Source organism: Dermochelys coriacea, chromosome 9 (genome assembly GCF_009764565.3).
Source record: "Dermochelys coriacea isolate rDerCor1 chromosome 9, rDerCor1.pri.v4, whole genome shotgun sequence".
Lineage (NCBI taxonomy): Eukaryota > Metazoa > Chordata > Testudines > Dermochelyidae > Dermochelys > Dermochelys coriacea.
The window spans coordinates 25,368,349-25,387,086 of NC_050076.1; the positions used below are offsets into that span (position 1 = coordinate 25,368,349).

The 18,738-nt window shown below is 40.7% G+C and overlaps 1 protein-coding gene across 6 annotated transcripts in view; it reads left to right on the forward strand.

Moving 5' to 3' along the window:
* Positions 1–18,738, forward strand: part of PLCH1 (phospholipase C eta 1) — a 170,562-nt gene that overhangs the window by 110,559 nt on the left and 41,265 nt on the right. For all 6 annotated transcript variants that reach the window (XM_043492498.1, XM_043492499.1, XM_043492500.1 and 3 more), the window contains 3 exons: positions 5,551–5,644; positions 9,261–9,464; positions 16,032–16,152. In XM_043492498.1, coding sequence (XP_043348433.1) covers positions 5,551–5,644; positions 9,261–9,464; positions 16,032–16,152 — 419 coding nt within the window. The remainder of the gene's footprint in view (positions 1–5,550; positions 5,645–9,260; positions 9,465–16,031; positions 16,153–18,738) is intronic.

The window sequence follows — 18,738 nt, forward strand, 5'->3', positions numbered from 1 at the left end:
TTTACTTCCACATATACATTTAATGTTAGTAATCCAACAAGCAATGCATTTTAGTGCTGTAATGTTCTATCTTATAACTTCTCTTGCTTTTAGGAAGTTTCTTGTTTATGTTGAAAGGAGGGTGCAATATGGGTAAGGGTGGCAGAATCTGACCTTTAATAAACAAAAGGGTTGAAAAGTGTGTTAGAAAATGAGTGAGGACAATACAAATTACATTTTAAAGTAGAAACAATTACTTGGTTTTTAACAAAATAATGTAGGATGAAGAAAAAGCTAAAGTCTGTGACTTTCCACATCTGATTTGCCTGTCTAGTTTTAGTTCAGTAATTTGTGTTAAAATGAGTTTTTGATGCAACATCTTTTCATTTAAACTTAAATTAAATCCCATATGTTTCTTTAATTTTATCCTCAACCTAAGAACCTCTAGGTCACTTTAAAAACAATAAATAACAGCTACTGTACCTTTAAAAAGCAAGACTTAAGTATTGACAAATTAATAAAAAAATTACAATGTTCAAGCTACTTATACAGGAAGTTAATAAAGTGGACTCTCTTCAAGCTATCACTACTGACAATTAATTAGTGTTTTCTTTATTGTAGTTTTAATATAATCTTTTGTTCATCCCTAAAGTGAAGTGAAGTAATGAGCAATATATCAGTGTTAATATTATTGGAGTATTACATTATGACAATCTCCTGTTTTGAATTCTGACTTGACTATATCAGAGTGGGGTTAGGCAGTGTGCCTAGAAATATAAATCTTTATTACAACTTTTTCTGTTAAAAATTCATGTTCATTGTACAAGGCTTCTTTTTTAAAAAGATTTTTGAAGAGATTGTGAAATTTGTTTTGGTTTAGTACTTACAAGGCTTTTCTTTGTGTGTAAATTTTGGTTTAGTACTCAGCAGTTCTCTTCTTGTAACAGGCAATGTTTTCATTGCCTTTACCAGCTAGGGCACTGGTATCTTTTTGTTTAAAAAAATATTAGAGATAAGCTATACAACATGCACAAATCTCTGTATTTGAGCTCTTCAGGTCAGAGCTATGACAGTTTGAATTGTTTGAATGTAGGCACCGAAATCGACATTTAGGCTTGATTGTTGTACTCAGCAACTCAGAGTAAAGACTATAAGAGCTGCAGGTGCTGAGCACCTCTGAAAATCAGGCTACTTTTACTTACTTGCTTAAATATAGATAGACTGTAAGCTCTCTGGGACAAGGGCTGTCTTTTAGTTCTTTGTTTGTACAGCATCTAGCACAGTGAAGTCCTAATCCATGGCTAGGAGACGTAGGGGCTACAATCATACGTATAATAAATTAAGATGCTGGTATAAGAAAGTTATCTTTAGTGTGTGGACAGCACCTAGCATATTGTGGCCAATGACAGAAAACAAATAAATAATAATAACCTCCTTTGTAGACTACAACCACAAGAGGGCAACATAATCACAGGTAGTAGTAGGGATTATTACAAAAAATGTATTTTATCAGGAAGTTTATATTTTTTTGGTGTGTTCTAAATTACCCAGAAAATGTTTTTTTTCCCCAAAGAAATAAACAAACCCACAAAATTTCATTAAACATAAAAAAAATTACTGAAAAATATCAAACATTTCTGCTGAAAACTTTTCTCTCTCAAAACTGGGAAGTTTCTATAAATTTTTAAAAAATTTTAGCTACAACCATTTTTTTTTGCGAAGAAATATTTTGATGAAGAATTTTGAGTGGCTTTAGTATGGCTTGTGCAGCAGTGATGGCTGAAGCGAGTTGTCTCTTTGTTACTAAAGAGCATGTGTTCATGGTCTTTATATCCATTTACAGTTGTAGAGCCCAATTTGTGGCTTTCATAACCTGCCACAGGCTCGGCAGACATGCTGCTGCTAACAGTGAGGCCAAACATTCTGGGTATCACTGTTGTTGTGGCTGAGCTTTATTCACTGTAATACCAGTGATTGTACACAGACGGCTTCACTTTGTCATTATTTTTTCATGCCCAGTTAGTTTGACTTGCAGTTATAACATGCTGGGCCTCTATCTCACTATTACACAACTGTAGAGTTTCATGGGAGTGTGGATCTGAGAGTATGTTAAAGATATTTCTTTTGTGTACGTTTGGCACCTGCTAATTTACCATGGATCAACTGCTGTAAACTAAACTTCCCATCCATTGATAGAGTAGGACTAGTCCAAGGTTGTATCCTTAACATGCTGTGTTCTCCAACACAGTGCTGCTGGTTACTATAGCTTGCCCTTTTATACCCATGAAGAAGATAAATGGATCTTAACATTAGGTTGGTAGCAAGTTCACATTTTAGCACCATAGTATAGTATATGGTGGAAAGCACTACTGCTGCATATAGTTTGAGCTTCAGATTGAAGACATAGTACCAGTGTCACATTATTATGCAGACTCCATCTACGTTTTTTAAAGTATCTACATAGTAATTTTGTAAATGTATTTGAGCCAAAATTGGTCCTTTTTCTCCTTGATTTGTTTTTATTGTTCGTTAGAAACTAAACAATAGGTGTTGTTCATACTGCAAGAGCATGGTCCCAAAGCGTTAACTCATCAGCAAGACACGAACACATTCCTTGAAATAGCTTCCACTGAGGTTGGGGTGGTGCCAAAAGTATTGCACCTGCACATTTTAATTGGACTGAGAGAAAGGGAAATAATTCTATAGCAGTTGCATCCTAGGCATATGCATACATAATGATGTAAAACATTGCATTAATTATTCACTAGGGTTCACTAGGTTTCAACACATTTCGAATTCTGATCCACATGAGCCTTATACCTTGACCTACCCTACAGTGCTGTTGCAATAATTATTCTTACAGTAAATAATGATAGCATGGCAAACAACAAACAAGCATCAATTAAAGTTTACAGAATGAGGATTTTAAAGTAACTATACCAGTTCTAGAGCAACAGGAATGGAAGGAAGAACTGCTCAGTGTGTGTTAGTGAAATACCTTAAGTCTTTGGGTGTCTGTGCCATTTGGTAATCTTGATCCCAGTAACCTCTGCACAAGATATTAAATGAAGTCTAACAACCATGAGCTTGTTCCAGAGGTTGTGCACTAAAAGAGAGTGCACTTTGAAGAGAGACCATTAGTATCTGAAGGGAAGAGCTCAAAGTGACTGTGGTATCTCTTCAGTGTTATAGAGACATACAGAGAGCATAGACCAGTGGTGGGCAACCTGCGGCCCATGGGCTGCGCGTGGCATCAGGGTAATCCACTTGCGGGCAGTGAGACAGTTTGTTTACATTGACTGTCTGCAGGCATGGCTGCCCACAGCTTCTTGTGGCTGCAGTTCACCGTTCCCGGCCAATGGGAGCTGCAGGAAGCAGCGCGGACTGTGTTGCCAGGGGAAACTTTATTGTTCCATTGTTGTTTGGACTTAAAAAAACAACGCCACAGCAGTGTAAGATGAAATGATTCCTAGTGCAAACTAAGGATCAAATTCTTCCAGGAAAACTTTTATGCAGTTGCATTTGTGTGCATTAAAAAGTTGCCAGAAAACCTCATTAGAGAACTACTTTTTGTGGTTGAGTGAACATGTGTAAACCTCTGAGAGACAGGCCTGCAGATAATGGCATCTCATTTTGCTTGACAATTTGCATTTCAATAGCCAAGGTTCTTTTCAAATGAGATCCAAAAGCAAACATCAGGATTAATATCTCTCTCTGTGTATCACTAGAATCTCAACATCCTTAGGTATCTGCTGTAACTGCAGTTCCTTCCTGACTCTGAACAGAAAGTACTTTAGTATTACAGGATTGATGGAGTGGCAAATATTGACATTGTTTCTGCTCGCATTTCAGTCATTGGAGTAACTTTACAGCAGTTAATTGATTTTCCAAGCATAAAGTTGGTGTAACTGACAGCAGAAACATCAGATGTGGCTTCTCTCTGATCCTGATCCTGTAAAGACTTCTGCATGTTCTTAAGTTTATGCACTGTGGATAACTCCTTGACAGGGACTGCTCACAGTGCATACAGTTAAGCATACGAGTAAGTCTTTTCAGACCTGCCCATTTGTGTGTGCAGCCCGGCAATATTACAGGCTCCATTACTGCTACAGAAATGAATTTAAGCTTTCGTGAGCTACAGCTCACTTCATCGGATGCTCATGCATCCAATGAAGTGAGCTGTAGCTCACGAAAGCTTATGCTCTAATAAATTTGTTAGTCTCTAAGGTGCCACAAGTACTCCTTTTCTTTTTGCGAATGCAGACTAACACGGCTGCTACTCTGAAACCTGTCATTACACTTACAGGCACTTGTTTGCACATTAAGATTTTTCCCCCTTCCACTTTCTTTCACATTTTGGCCCTATGCTGCATGGTGCTGAGTGCTTCTTGAGAAGTGGTCAGTGGGAATCAGGGCCTTCACCATGTTTTGGAAGATGCTCAGCACCTGTCAGAATTAGGCCCTTAAAGAGCTCTGCTCAAGAATCTCAACCTTCCTCAAAAGATGTCCACAAAGGTAAGTGTTGGTACTTGGGCCTGCTTACCTACAGATAATGGTAGGGAGGATGAAAAGCAAATCAAGGCTGTAGAAGTAGTAAAGTCACTGGAAATGCCAGCCAAAAGAAAGTAAATTCCTCCAATCAATGAGAAGGAAGAGCAACAAGCCACCAAGGGAACATTTCTTTGAATCTGAACCGTGAATAGCAAATAACCTGCAACACTGAGCAATCCTCCTTGTTGCCTTTGCCTGAAGCAATAATATTTAATACAGACTAGGTACAATTTGATAAAGAAAACATCAATCTTCCTGGATTCTTTCACTTGAAGTATGATTGATGTCTTAATTTGAAGTTATGCAAAGCCAGTGTTTGAACCAACTTTGGTGAAGAATGAGAAGCTTTATGGAAATATGATAGTATCATTTTTGTGGAAAAATATGCCTAACCTAACCATTTTTTCACTTCACTTCTGTTAAGTTTAGGCTATGAAAAAAAGCTACTTGTCATTATAGAAAAGAGATAACTGACTTCAGTGGGGCCATTTACTTCATTGGGACCAGACTTTCATCTCTGGACCTGATTCTCTTGTCACATTTCCTGTGTATCACAAATAACTGTTGAAAGCAGTGAAGTTAATTGTTGAAAAAAGGTGTGAGGAAAAAATCAGATTTTTTAAAAAGTAAATTGCATTACAAATATCAGTATCAATCCTTTCTCTGTACTTACTATTATAATATTGGAATTCGAACTATTAAAGACTCTTTTCCTGCAAATTTTCAGCTCTTAAACCAACCAGTGTAGTTGTGATTATCAATTCTCTACCACGTTCATCCTAAAAGTTAAAAGATAAAGAGCATGAGGCTTGTGGAGAGTTACCAACACCCGCCCCCCACACACAGAAAAAAAACAAAGGTCATTTTAGAATAGTGTTACTGACAGTTTTATTCATGGTTGACTGAGTTCAGTGTTTGATCACAAGATTTTCAGCCAGACATAGGGGCCTGAAGTATATTTTGACATGTTGGCCACATACTAGAAAAAATATGTATACCAATGCTGTCATTTTTGTGCAGATGAATAATGTGACCACAGAATATTGCCTTGACATCATAAGGAAGTTTGAAGTTTCAGAAGAAAACAAGGAGCAAAACGTTCTGGGGATAGAAGGTAAAGTGCCTGATTCTCAATTTATTTCCATTGCAGTAGAGTGGGAGAGTTCTAACAACATTTTCCTTGATGTGGCTTTTAATATCTGATGACTACAACAGATTAATGTGAAGGCTCAACCACATGATTGTTTGGGGGGTATTTTAATAAATTATGGGTTGAAAGATGGGAGAGCAATGGGTTGAAATAACTGACTAGTGCTGTACTACCAGCCACAATTGTACTGAAAGTGATTCCAATATCATCTTAAAACAAGAGTGCAAACAAATTTCTATTGGTTCTTATTGCTAATTGATTATTTGTGTTTGTTTATACCATAACCTATTTTCATTGATGTAAAAACAATGGTGCTGTTGCACTAGTGTAAAACCATTCTACAGTGGTCCATTAATTTACATTCAAGTAAGTGGCAGCAGGGAACACAGTAGGGCCCAGAGTATTTTCTTACAAGATTTAGAAATTTGCTCCTTTCATTTGCAAAAACAAGGCTGCAGGTGGTATATTAATTCTGAAACCAACTTAATACCGTATTCAGATCTGTATGTATCAATAAATCTTTCAGAATTAGATTGAAATAATTTAAGTGCTACAGTCAGTTAATTAGCCCAGAAGGTAACTTCCATGAGCAGATTAATTTGCTTGTTGGATTCTGTAGGGACAAGAATCATCTTCTTGCTAAACCACAGCAAGGAAACAGGAGGCCTGGATTTACCCTCATGGCTCTGCCATACGTTCTGTTACTCTGGGACATTCACATAGGCTAGAATTAAGAATACAAAACAAAGCAACAAGCTGTGGCATTTTAAACATTTGAAAACACTTCTATTCCTATTAGGTTTAATAACGCTCCCCTCACACTTAATTACATTCAGGGTCTTAATAGTTTGCTGTGTCCCTTTAAAACATTTTAAATTCCATATTCTAACGTTAGCTATTTAAACTCTAGTCCCAATTCTGATCTCAGTTACACTGGTGTAAATCAGTAACTCCACTGATGCAGTGGAGTCACAGTGGTATGAAATCAGAATCAAGCCCTCTGATTCCTTGTCAGGATCTGGTAGAGACCTAGAAGCCAAATTCATCCCTGGCATAAGTGGTAGCTCTCTCATTAATTTAAATGGGATTTGTGTCCTCTTATACCAGGGCTGGATTTAGGTTGTGACCTATTGGAATGTTGCATTCCAATTGGAGTGTTGCATTTAGTGAGGGTTCCAACAAGGAAATGGTTACCAGTACAAAATTCTGGGGGATCTTCAGGATGCCAGGCCTATCCCCTGTGCCTCCATATCTCTTTCCGAGCAGCTGCCAGGCATTTTCTCTGGCTCCAGCTGTCCCGACATTTCACTTAAAGAGGGATCCCCCGCGTGAAGAAGGCTCCATGGAAGAGGTAATACTATCCCAGTAGCATAGGGCTGCATGCACAACAGGCTCACCTGCCTCATTTTCTCCTTCAGAGTCCCCAGGACTAGCCCAAATAGTCTTTCCGAATAAAAATAGCCTTAGCAGTTTAATTTATCATGAGAGAAAGCCCTGTGCAGATAAACTATAACACAAATCCCATAAGCACAGTCCCAAATTCCCCCAGCATAGTTCAGACGGTACATGCTACACACCAAACACAGCTTCAGCATCTCTCACCATGGGATCTCTCACCATGCTCCAGCACTCCAGTGCAAATGAGCTCTCTCACCACACTTCACTCCCAGGCTTCAGTTTTCTAGCTCAGAGAGCCATCAGGCATCACCCTCTCTTGCTCTCAGCCTTCAGCCCTCTCCAGCCATGGCTCTGTGGCTCAGCAAGGGCCGGCAGCTAGCCCCTCCACAGCTCCCTAGCTCTCAGCCCTTTCCAGCTTCCTAGCTCAGGACAGACAGCAAACTAGCCCTTCTGTTGACTCCTAGCTCTCAGCCCTGTCAGCCTCTCTAGCTCAGGACTGTCAGTGCACTAGCCTCTCTGCCCAGTGAGGGCCTGCATAGGGTACCACTCCCTGCGGACTGTCTTTCCCAGGCAGCTCTCACCTGCCCCTGTCCTTTGCTTCTCCAGTCTGTGCACTCAAGCAGTAATGGTGCACCAGCTCTCTCCTATTTACCTGGCCCAGGTGCTGCCATAGCCCTTAATTACCCTAAATGGAAACACCTGTTTGGGCACAGGTGCGCTGGATTGGTTTCATTTCCAGGCGATGACCATCCTGTGATACCCAGGATATATCACTCTTGGTCCATAATCTTCACTGGGCCAGTAGAAAGACAATGTGCATCCCCTTGATGCCTCACACCCCCAACACGAGGCTTCCACTCCCGCCCTTACACCAACCCAGTCATTTCCCCATTCCTCCAACTGGATCCCCCACCTTTCTGGGTCTTTGGAAAGAGGGATGTGGCTGCAGAGGCAACTGACATCCCTTCCCTCATTCCACAACGCATCCCAAGGAGTCAGGAGATATCAGTTTGCCGAGGGTCGCATCTGTGCAGGGCAGTTTTTAATGACAGCGAGGCGTTGTTTGGGTACAAAGTACCTGATTGTTTGCAGTGGTGTTTAGATTGAGATAAATAATATTTAATCTTATCAAATAATTTGAAGAAAGGAAGTTTTATAAATTCTAATGGAAACAATGATGAGCTGTTTTGTTCTGTTTGTTATTGGAATGTTTTTGTTTGAACTGCAAGGGACAGTGTTAGCATACAGTACTTGCCTAAGTCTGTGCATCAGATTTGGCCCAGAAAAACTCTCCAGGGTTCCAATTAATTTTTACACACAGATTTCCATCATATACTCCTTAACGGCATGAAGGAAACGTATGATGTGAACACTGACTTGATAATGGGATTGCAGATCTGTGCTTTTCTTAGTCTTGCCATATTGCTGCCATTCATTATTTAAGCTTTCATATTTACTACTTGAATCCAAATTTCTGCTCCCGCTATTCTTTGTTAATAGATGTCTTATGAATCCCTTAGCTCAGTGCCATTGCTGCCCAAACTCCGTTGGCTTTGGTAGGCATAGATTTATAAACATATTACTGTATTGTTCTGTTTTGTTTGTTTTGTAGTTTGTTTAATATTTCTTGAGACAACAGTGCATGTGATGCTGTAGAGACCAGGAGAACTTGTCTGGCATAACTGATCAGAACTCCCATTGAGTTTAGCAGGTGTAACTCCTGTTGATGCTAGCAATGAATTTGATCTCAGACTTATAGATATTAAGGTCAGAAGGGAGCATTATGATCATCTAGTCTGACCTCCTGCACAATGCAGGCCACAGAATCTCACCCCCCTACTCCTGCAATAAACCTCTCACCTATGTCTGAGCTATTGAAGTCCTCAAATCATGGTTTAAAGACTTCAAGGTGCAGAGAATCCGCAAGTGACCCATGACCCATGCTGCAGGTCTGTGGCCTTGCCTGAAGGAGCTTGCAAAAGAAATAGACAAACCATAGATGATAGTTCAGATACTCAGGATGGTGGATTCATCCCACATGACACAGCCATTCTTGGGTGGCAGATTAATACTGACAGGCTTTAGCATAAATAGTATTTATTTTATCAACCTGTGTATTCTAGTAAGATTAATCTGTCCAGGTACACTGCACTCTTGAAAAACTGTTTCTTTTTGTTCAAAGGTTTCACCAGCTTCATGCGCAGTTCTGCTTGTGATATATTTAATCCTTTGCATTCTGAAGTCCACCAGGATATGGATCAGCCCCTTTGTAACTACTATATTGCTTCATCTCACAATACATACCTGACAGGAGACCAACTTCTATCTCAGTCCAAAGTGGAGATGTATGCCCGGGTGTTGCAGGATGGTTGTCGATGCGTTGAAGGTAGTTTTAATGTTATTTGTTTGGGTGTAAAGTTCTGTAAAGTCTGACAGACATTACTCTTAAGTTTTAAGTTTGGTACTGAATGTGCAAATTAATTTGCTCATATTTTACTTCACTATCTTCTTCACCTCTTTGGTAGATTTTATTTGTTAGCAATCTTAACAAGTAATGTTTGCCGTTGAGATGAGTGTCTCATACTGACACAGCATAGCCACTGCTGGTTTCTCCTCTGCAGTCCTTTATTAAATGGCTCACCTGAACATTGGCTCTAATATTTTCCATGTCTTCCCCATTGTTCTCTTTCCTCCTGTTGCTTTTAACAATATCTGTCATAGCCCAATAACCTGGTGTTTCTGTATGAAACATCTCTGAGACTAAGTTGGTGGAGTTTGAAGTCAAACTCAAAGTTAATAACATCAAAATCACTGGAGTTACACCAGGGATAAATTTGACCATTTGAGTTTAATTATAAGAATCTCAGTCATTCTAGAAACTCGATGTTCAGATTTACTCATCAGTTAGTAACAGCATTCTGAGATAGACTAGAATGTGTTAAGAACAAACACTGTGAGAACATAGGGTTTGCAATAGTTGATTAGACCATTTGTCCATCTACTGCAGCAGCACTGTGCTTCCAGAAGTGACCTTTGAAGGTGGGGAAAAAACAAACAAGTGTGCAACATTGTACATTGTGGAAATAAATCCTCCCTGACCCCTGCAGTTGATAATGTACACTTGGAAAGCATAAGATACTGGGATATGTGCGACAAAAGCAATTCTCACCATATATTTTAAGATAAAGAGGTACTGCCTTTAACAGCTTTAGTAGCCTTTAATGCCTGCTGTAGAAGCAGGAGACACTGGGATAAACTTGTTTCTGGATATTCCCCCCTTTTTCTTCATTACCTTGGTGGGATTTCAGACTAGCAGTTCCTTCTTTTGGCCTCTCTTTTTTGTTGTTTTCATCTTCTTTTTTGCCTTCACTTTGTCCTGTCAGTTGGGTTGGGTGGCTCTTGTTCTTTGTCTTCAAGTCTTCTTCTTAAGTCCATCTTCAAAACTGACACCAATCTTCTTCATATCCTCCATCAGCATCTCAAACCACCTTTTTCTAGGACTTCCCACATCTTGTTGCCTCACATGACCCAGCTGTCTCAGTGATACTCCCTCAGCTTTTCTGTGTGGGGGGCTACCATCATCATGTCTTGTACCATTTCATTACCTAGCCTATCAGCTCTTGTCTTACCCAGCATCCACCCAAGCATTTTCATTTTGTCAGTGTGAAGTAGTTGTTTTTCTCTTGTCCTCATTGCCCAGCGTTCCAGCCCATACATCATGGCTGGCCTAATCATCACCTTATACACTTTGCTCTCTAATTTACTTGGCATATTCATATTGCAGAGCATCCACATTCCCATTATGAATCAACACTGAATTGAGGTATTTAAATTGTTGCACAGACTTTAACTCTGTACCCTCTAGTTTTAGTGGCTTTTCGCTGTCCCTCTCAACGAAGCATCACATGTATTCTGTCTTTTGTCAGCTGATTAATAAGCCATTTTCTTCTAAAACAGCTCCGCATAGTTCTAGTCCCTTTCCAATTCATATTTATCTTCACAGCACAACATTATGTCATCAGCAAAAAGCATGCTCCATGGAGCTTCTCCTCTAATCTCCTGTGTCAAGGTATTCATTGCAATCACAAATAGGGATGGGTTTAAAGCTGATCCTTGATGTGGACCTACCATCACAGTGAATGACTCATTGTAGCTACTGCTGCTTCTCGCTATTGTTGGCCACCCAAGTACATATCCATGTTAGTCTGAACATATGTCTTCAGCTGATTGTGCAACCATGGGCACCACCATAGCAATTCTGTAGGAACTGTTATAAGCCTTCTCTAAATCCACAAACACAAAGTGTAATTTTTGGCATTTCTACCTATGCTTCTCCTGCAGTATTCAGGGTGCAAACACTGCATCTATTGTTGACTTTCCTAGCATAAGCCTGAACTGACTGTTGCTCAATAATTCTTTCCAGCCTTTTCATGATGTGGATCATTAACTTGATGTGTCAATAATTGCTACATTCTTCACATCTCCTTTACGCTTGAAGATTGGGACCAATGTGCTTTTCTTTCACTTGTCAAGCATTTGTCCAGTATAGGGAAGTAAGCTGAAAAAGTTAGTCATCATCATCACTCCCTCATGGCTAGGGCCCTACCAAATTCATGTCCATGAAAAACGCGTCATGGACCGTGAAATCTGGTCTTTTGTGTGCTTTTGCCCTATACTATACAGATGTCATGCAGGGAGACCAGTGTTTCTCGCATTGGGGGTCCTGACCCAAAAGGGAGTTGCAGGGAGGTCACAAGGTTATTTTGGGTGGGGTCACAGTATTGCTGCCCTTACTTCTGGGCTGCCTTCAGAGCTGGGCTCCCAGCCAGCAGCTGCCGTTCTCCAGATGCTCTGAAGGCAGCACCACTGCCAGCAGTATTGCAGAAATAAGGGTAGCAGTCCCACAACCCCCCCTACAATAGCCATGCGACCCCACCTCAACTCCTTTATGGGTCAAGACCCCTAAAATTATAACACCGTGAAATTTCAGATTTAAATAACTGAAATTAAATTTATGATTTTTAAAATCCGATGACCATGAAATTGACCAAAATGGACCGTGAATTTGGTAGGGCCCTACTCATGGCCTAATGCTCTGAGTGGTTCAACTGATACACTGTCTGATCCCACTGCCTTCCCATCTTTACCACTGTCTCCACCATTTTGATAGGTCTTGCGAGGTTGTTGCTTGCAAACACATCCCTCGACAGTTTCTTCACATTCTCTACATCAAGCAGTTTCTCATAAAATCTCTGCCACTTCCTAGTGATTTTGCAGATTTCCACCAGCACTCTTTCGTTTTCATCTTTGACACATGTCACAGCTCTTAAGTGCTCTGTACTTCTTTGTCTTATCTTGGCTAATCTTTTCTCTTTAAGTAGTCTTGTGTATAAGGCTTTACATGACTGACTATTAGCTTCTGCAATGCTCTTTTTCGCCATTATTTTTTTACCAGCTTGTAGTCTTCATAACTTTCCCCCATTCACACTTTCTGCCATCATTTAAACCTTTCCTCTTTCTTCCTTACTGCCTCATGCACATCGCTGGACCATCACCATGTCTTTTTGCCATGAAATTGCACTCCTTTCATCTAGCCACAGGCAACTTGTGCACTTTCTGTAACTTGTTTGGATATTTTCCCCCCAAACTTTGTTGGTATCATCATGGTCGGTTTCATCATTGTCCAAACTCCATAGAACCTCATCCTTAAATCTCAGACTAAATTACCTTCCAGAAGCCACTGCCACTTTATCCTTCCACAACTCATCTTTTGTCTCCCTCTAACCTAGTTACCCAGAAGTCCATTAAAAGCAATCTTTGTTGGTCCACAATCTGCTCTCCCAGGATCACTTTACAGTCTCTCACATTTTTTAGATCTCTTCCTCATGTCAAAAAGTAATCAATCTGGCACCTGTTGGCACCATTCATGTATGTAATTAAGTGCTCCTCCTTCTTTACAAAGTATGTATGGACAACACTCAGTCCTTGCGCTCTGGCTAATTCTACGATATCCTCACCATCTTCATTTCAGGTTCCGAAAACTCATCCTCCATGGTGATTGTCATACTCCTGACTGTGTTCTCCCATCTGTCTGTTAAGATCTGCTCTGACAATCAAGTTCTCAGCTTTGATGGAATCTCTCCTTCTCCTCATTGCACAACCTATCTGTGAGGCATATCCACATATGACATTAAATATTCTAGCAAATTCCTTCTTTTGGCCGTTGTGGCGGTGTATGCACACCCCGTCCCTTGTCAGGGTGGGCAGGGGGTGTGCTGGTACCATGGTTACAGCCTACCCAATTGTCTTGGGTCTCGCTACACTGAGATTCAAGGGTCAGGGTCTGAACGGCAGTCCTCAGGTACAGGGCAGCGTGGCCTAGCGGCCAGAGTCCATATAGCAGCCCCAGAAACAAGACAGCGCAGCCTAGTGGCCAGAATCAATATAGCCACCCTCAGATACAGGGCAGTGTGGCCTAGTGGCCAATACCCAGGGGGCTGTCACCAGGGGGGTGGCAGCCTGGGTATTGGGACCTGGGCTCACTCTACTCCACCGGGCCTCGACCAGGGCCCTAACAGTGATAGAGTGGTCCACCACTGGGTCAGTGGGGAGTCCCCACAAAACACGCTGACCTCACATGAGTGGGAGATACCACTTACTTACCCTCTCTGGGTCACTTCCTACCGAGCTTCCTGAAGCTGCAGTCAATGGGGCATCGGGGTCTCGGGGCTCCTGAGTGCAGGTAACTCCCTTGGACTCTGATGGCAACAGGTCTCTGGTCCAGATCTCAGGATCTCCGGGTCCCGCAGGGATGGGCTGAGACAGCTTTTCAGCTGGAGCCTCCACCAAAGGTCCTTCCTCTCCAGCAGTCAGCCTAGACTGAGTCGGGCTGCACCCTTGTATAGTAGCATAGCACTTGGAGCATGCCCAGTGCTGTGTGAGGGGTGGGACTTCTTCTGCCCATAGTGTGGGGTTAACCCGTTCCAGCCTAGTGCCGGGTATGCACGCCCCGTCACAGCTTTCGTTGTTGTATTAATCTAGGCACGAAATTCTTTATTCTTTTTTTCGGGTGGGGGAGGGAGTTCCCCTGAGTTTTTATAAATGAAAGAGAGAAGAAAAAAGCTGTATAGTGGAATAGAGGTAATTATCCAGATACTTTTAAAATTCATACACAGTTTCCTAAAAGAAGCTGAAGTAATTCTAATGGACATTGTATTTAGCATCTTTTGAAAAATGTGTTATCATGATAATGTTGGATAAATAGATGTATTTGGGCTAGTAAGTTTTCATTATGAATTTGTTGTCTGTCATGTATTAAATTATGGCTCTGAGAACCAGCAAAGCACCAGACAATGGGGTTAGCAACTGGAACTCATGAGCAGTAGTGGAGGATGGCATTATACCTTTGTAAGTTAATGGCTTTAAGAATCCTGGAGGGAGGCATGTTCAGAAGCAGCACTTACTTCCTCTGTGGAAAAAGCATAGTATGAATTCCCCTCAGAGCTTGATGGAGTGAAGCAGGAGTAGCGGGTATCCATTCCTCCCTTCCTTCTCAGACACCCCACTCACTCCTACTGGCATGCAGCACTGTTGTGAGCATTAGCAGACACCTCTGTCATCAGGATACACCAGTAGGTGCAATATGGCTTCCATCTGCATGGATTACAGTGGAGATATTGGTTCCTTCTGTGCTGCCCACCCTACCCCACCTGTAGAGGACCACTGAATCGAGAGGAGAATTTGGTCTGGTGCTTGGATATACCATTCAGACCAATTCATGTACTCTTTTCTCCTTAATTCTTGAAGATCAGGGTTTTACCAGCCTGAGGAGTCCCTTAATTTTTTTCATAGAACTTTTGGCACAAAATATTTCTCAGTGTATGATCACATAAAGCAGAATGAGAGTACTTTATGAGGAATAACATTTAAAGTAATAATTTTCAAAATTGTCATATGCAGCATAGCTGTACCTGTGTAGGTTCAAGGATATTAGAGAAACAAGGTGGGTGAGATGATATGTTTTATTGGACCAATTTCTGTTCCAATGAAAGATATTACCTCACCCACCTTCTCTCTATTAATTTTCAAAAGGCAGAGCAATTTTAATGGCAATAAGCTTATCTTTCTGCATTATAATGAGGCTAATATTCAGAATTAAAAAAAACAACTTCCCTGTCCTGTAAAAAGTGTATTATAATTGAGGCTCATGAACAGATCTGGTAAGTTACAGTTTTGAAACTGTATTTGCAAAGACCTAATTGAGCTGTTCTACAAACATGACTGGATAGGTAAACTAATTTATAAATAAATTTATGATGAAACTGGTTTTCCTGCCCACTCATGTAGTGTATATGATAACTCTATTGACTTTTTGCAATGTAAGTAATTACTTATGATTTTCTTATTTCTAATTAGCTTATGATTTGCTATTACATTTTTCTAGTCTCATTTCTGAAATAAAATGATCTAAAATACTTTTTCATAAATGAAATATGCTTCATGTGTGACAGTAGATTGAGCATCAGTTTGGTAATCAGAATGTTTTGGTACTCAGAAATGTTTGAAATGAATGAAATTTACAGGCAGGAGTACACTGGACTGCTCACACAAATAAGGACTACTGATGTGAGTAAGGGTCAGGTCCTTAAGGCTGAATGTTCTTACGGAGGCTTTTCTTCTGGTTCTGATGGCAGCAGATCCTTGTAATTATACTTAAAGGGAATATTAATTTATCACAGTGTTTGTATAATAGAGATTGGTCTTCGGTTGTTTGCCGTTATGTTTTGTATAGTTTGTACAAAATATAATATAAAAGTATCAGTTTATTACACAGGATTTACACAGTCTGATTTACATGAACACATACAAAATTCCTCTCCCCTTCAGAAGAAAATTGTAAAAAATGTATAAGACACTGGATATTTTTTCATGTATAGTTTTGTTGTCTTGACAGTTGACTGCTGGGATGGTCCAGATGGAGAGCCAGTAGTGCACCATGGTTATACCTTTACTTCCAAAATACTCTTCAGAGATGTGGTAGAAGCTATCAGTAAAAATGCCTTTGTCAAAAATGAGTAAGTGCAATGCAGGTTCTGAGTGTAGAGCAGTCTACTTCTCTTGTGTAGTAAATCTTGTATGGAAATATTGTATCCCAATGTAAATTTCTTCCTTCAAACACACAACGAATCTGATTATTTTCCCTATTGTTAACTTTGATTTATCTTTTAACAGTGTGAACATTTTATCTTCCCGTTAATCAATACCCAAGCTACAGAGAATCTGTTATAAATCGTCAACTCAATTGTCTTTTTGTTTAATATATGGAGATAGCAATAACTGTATAATTTCAGAATTGTTTTGGTCCATTTTTAAGAAGAATTTTTCACTGATTTCCAGTGGGGAATTCTGCTTAAAAATTAGTGGTATAACGTTGCTTTCAGGGATAAGTGTCCTCAATTTCAGTGGCAGATTTGCCTGAAAAAGGACAAAGTTTTCTAAAATCTTCATAGTAAAAAAATCTAGGAAGTTCAAGGGTAAAGAAGGTAACATTCTGCTCATTATTTATCCCATTGTGCCTCAGGATTATAGAATATACCATATTATTAAAATCAACCATGATACTACCACATCTACTGTAAGCACAACATGATACATTGAGAATGAAGACTAGATCATTCCTGCCCCCAAGATAAAAACTTTGGAAGGGGGGCAGAGAAGATTGAGAACTCCATGGGATGAACCTATAGAGCTTTTAAATACTTCCCTCTAGTGAGCTAGGTTTGCTGAGAGGATGAAGAGTGGCTAGGAAGGCAAGCCCAGTGATTAGGGCGGTAACTGAGAACTTGGAAGATCCATGTTCATATCGTGCTCCACCACGGACTCTTATTCCCCTTGTGAGATCTCTGAAAGCTGCAGAGGGGGAGATAGCTTGTTTATGTCAACAGTATTGCTTTGCATGCTAAGTTTCAGAGCCCTAAGTGGTCTGTAGATCACTTGATCTCCTAACTCCTGCTCCACACAAAACAGGGAGCCTGTGTAGTGGCCTTAGAGAGGAGATGACAAACTATTGGGTCTGTGGATCTTGGCTTTATAGACCTTCCCATTTCTGTTCTGCCATCATATTGATATTTACCCTCACACCAAATGGAGCTGGAAAGCTGGTGGCATTTTCCACATGGGTTTTCCTTTCATACCTGTTTTACTCAGGAAGGGAAGGTAACTATCTACACACACAGAGAACTACCCGTGTGCATCTGTCTGTAGGGCAGAAGGCTAAAGCCAATCAAACAACTGATGCACATTGAAAAACAACGGGAGAGGGAATATTTTCACCCACACATGGTCTTACAAAGACTGTCATGGGTCCTTACTCTTTAGAGGACCTTGACAAACAAACAAACAACATGGATCTTCTCTGAAGCTACACTGAGCTGTTTTTAGAAATTAGGTAGCTCTTGAGACCCTAATTGACTTCAATGATGGTGCAAAGAGCGCATGTCAGGGCAGAATTTGACTCTTGTTTCTTTACTAATGAGATAAAAATATAGGGCAAAATTCTACCTGCAATTACACCAGTGTAAATCCAGAGTGACTGTTAACTTCAGTGGAATTACTTTGGATTTGCATCAGTGTAACCAGATGCAGAATTTGGTCCAGGTGGTGTAGGGCTCAACCAAACTATGTGTCCCTCTGAGTTTATTCATTAGTTTTCAACCTTTTTTCATTTGAAGACCCCTAAAAAATTTTGAATGGAGGTGCGTACCCTTTTGGAAATCTTAGATATAGTCTTTGGACCCCCTAGGGGCCTGGGGACCACAAGTTGAAAACCAGTGTTCTATGGTAATGACAACCCTTCGCAGACTTCTTAGACACAGACTGTGGACCCCAGAGGTCTGCGGATCATAGGCTGAAAACCACTGCATTAGTGTGATAGGGTGCTCAGAGAGTTGGGCAGCCTAGTGGTTAGTATACCCAACTTCCAGCCCCTCGTCACTTTGTCAAAGCAGTAGAGGTGCCTGTTCTTGATCCTAAGCTGGGAATTTTCTGCTTTCTACCCACATCTGAGGCTTGGCTCTGAAGGGTGGGGTGGGGGTGGGGGGCATGAAATGGGGGTCCCAGCACACAGGGCTGTGGGAAGCAGCACTGGCATGATCCTCCCTGCAGTAAGTCCAAGTCCAGTGCTCTGGGCTACTTCTTACTTATGTGTCCCTTCAGTTTGAGGTATGGCCCCTATAGTCCAAATAGTCACTCCTTTAACAGAAGAGTTCAAAGGAGCAGAGCCTTGCAGGATGTGGTGGTTAGAAAACACTCTGTCTGAGGGCCTGACCCGCTCTGTGATCCCATCTCAGACTCAATCCTCCATTTGGTTTATTGGAGAAGAACTCTCTCCTGTAGCCTATCCACAACCATTTGCCTGGCCTTCTGAGCTCCTTTTAACCTGCTCCTCCAGTCCCAGAGGGGTAGAGTTACCTGGGCCCAGTATTACCTTTCAACCCCTTTGGGCCCAGTGTGGGATTTGTACACCTCATCACAGTTAGTCAGTTTTCATGCTGTCTTCAAGGAGATATGATTGTAATATGATGAAAAACACAATTTTAAAAACAAAATTGCTGCTACAGAGATTGCAAGAGTAAGATGAATGTAAAACAACCTACTTTCTA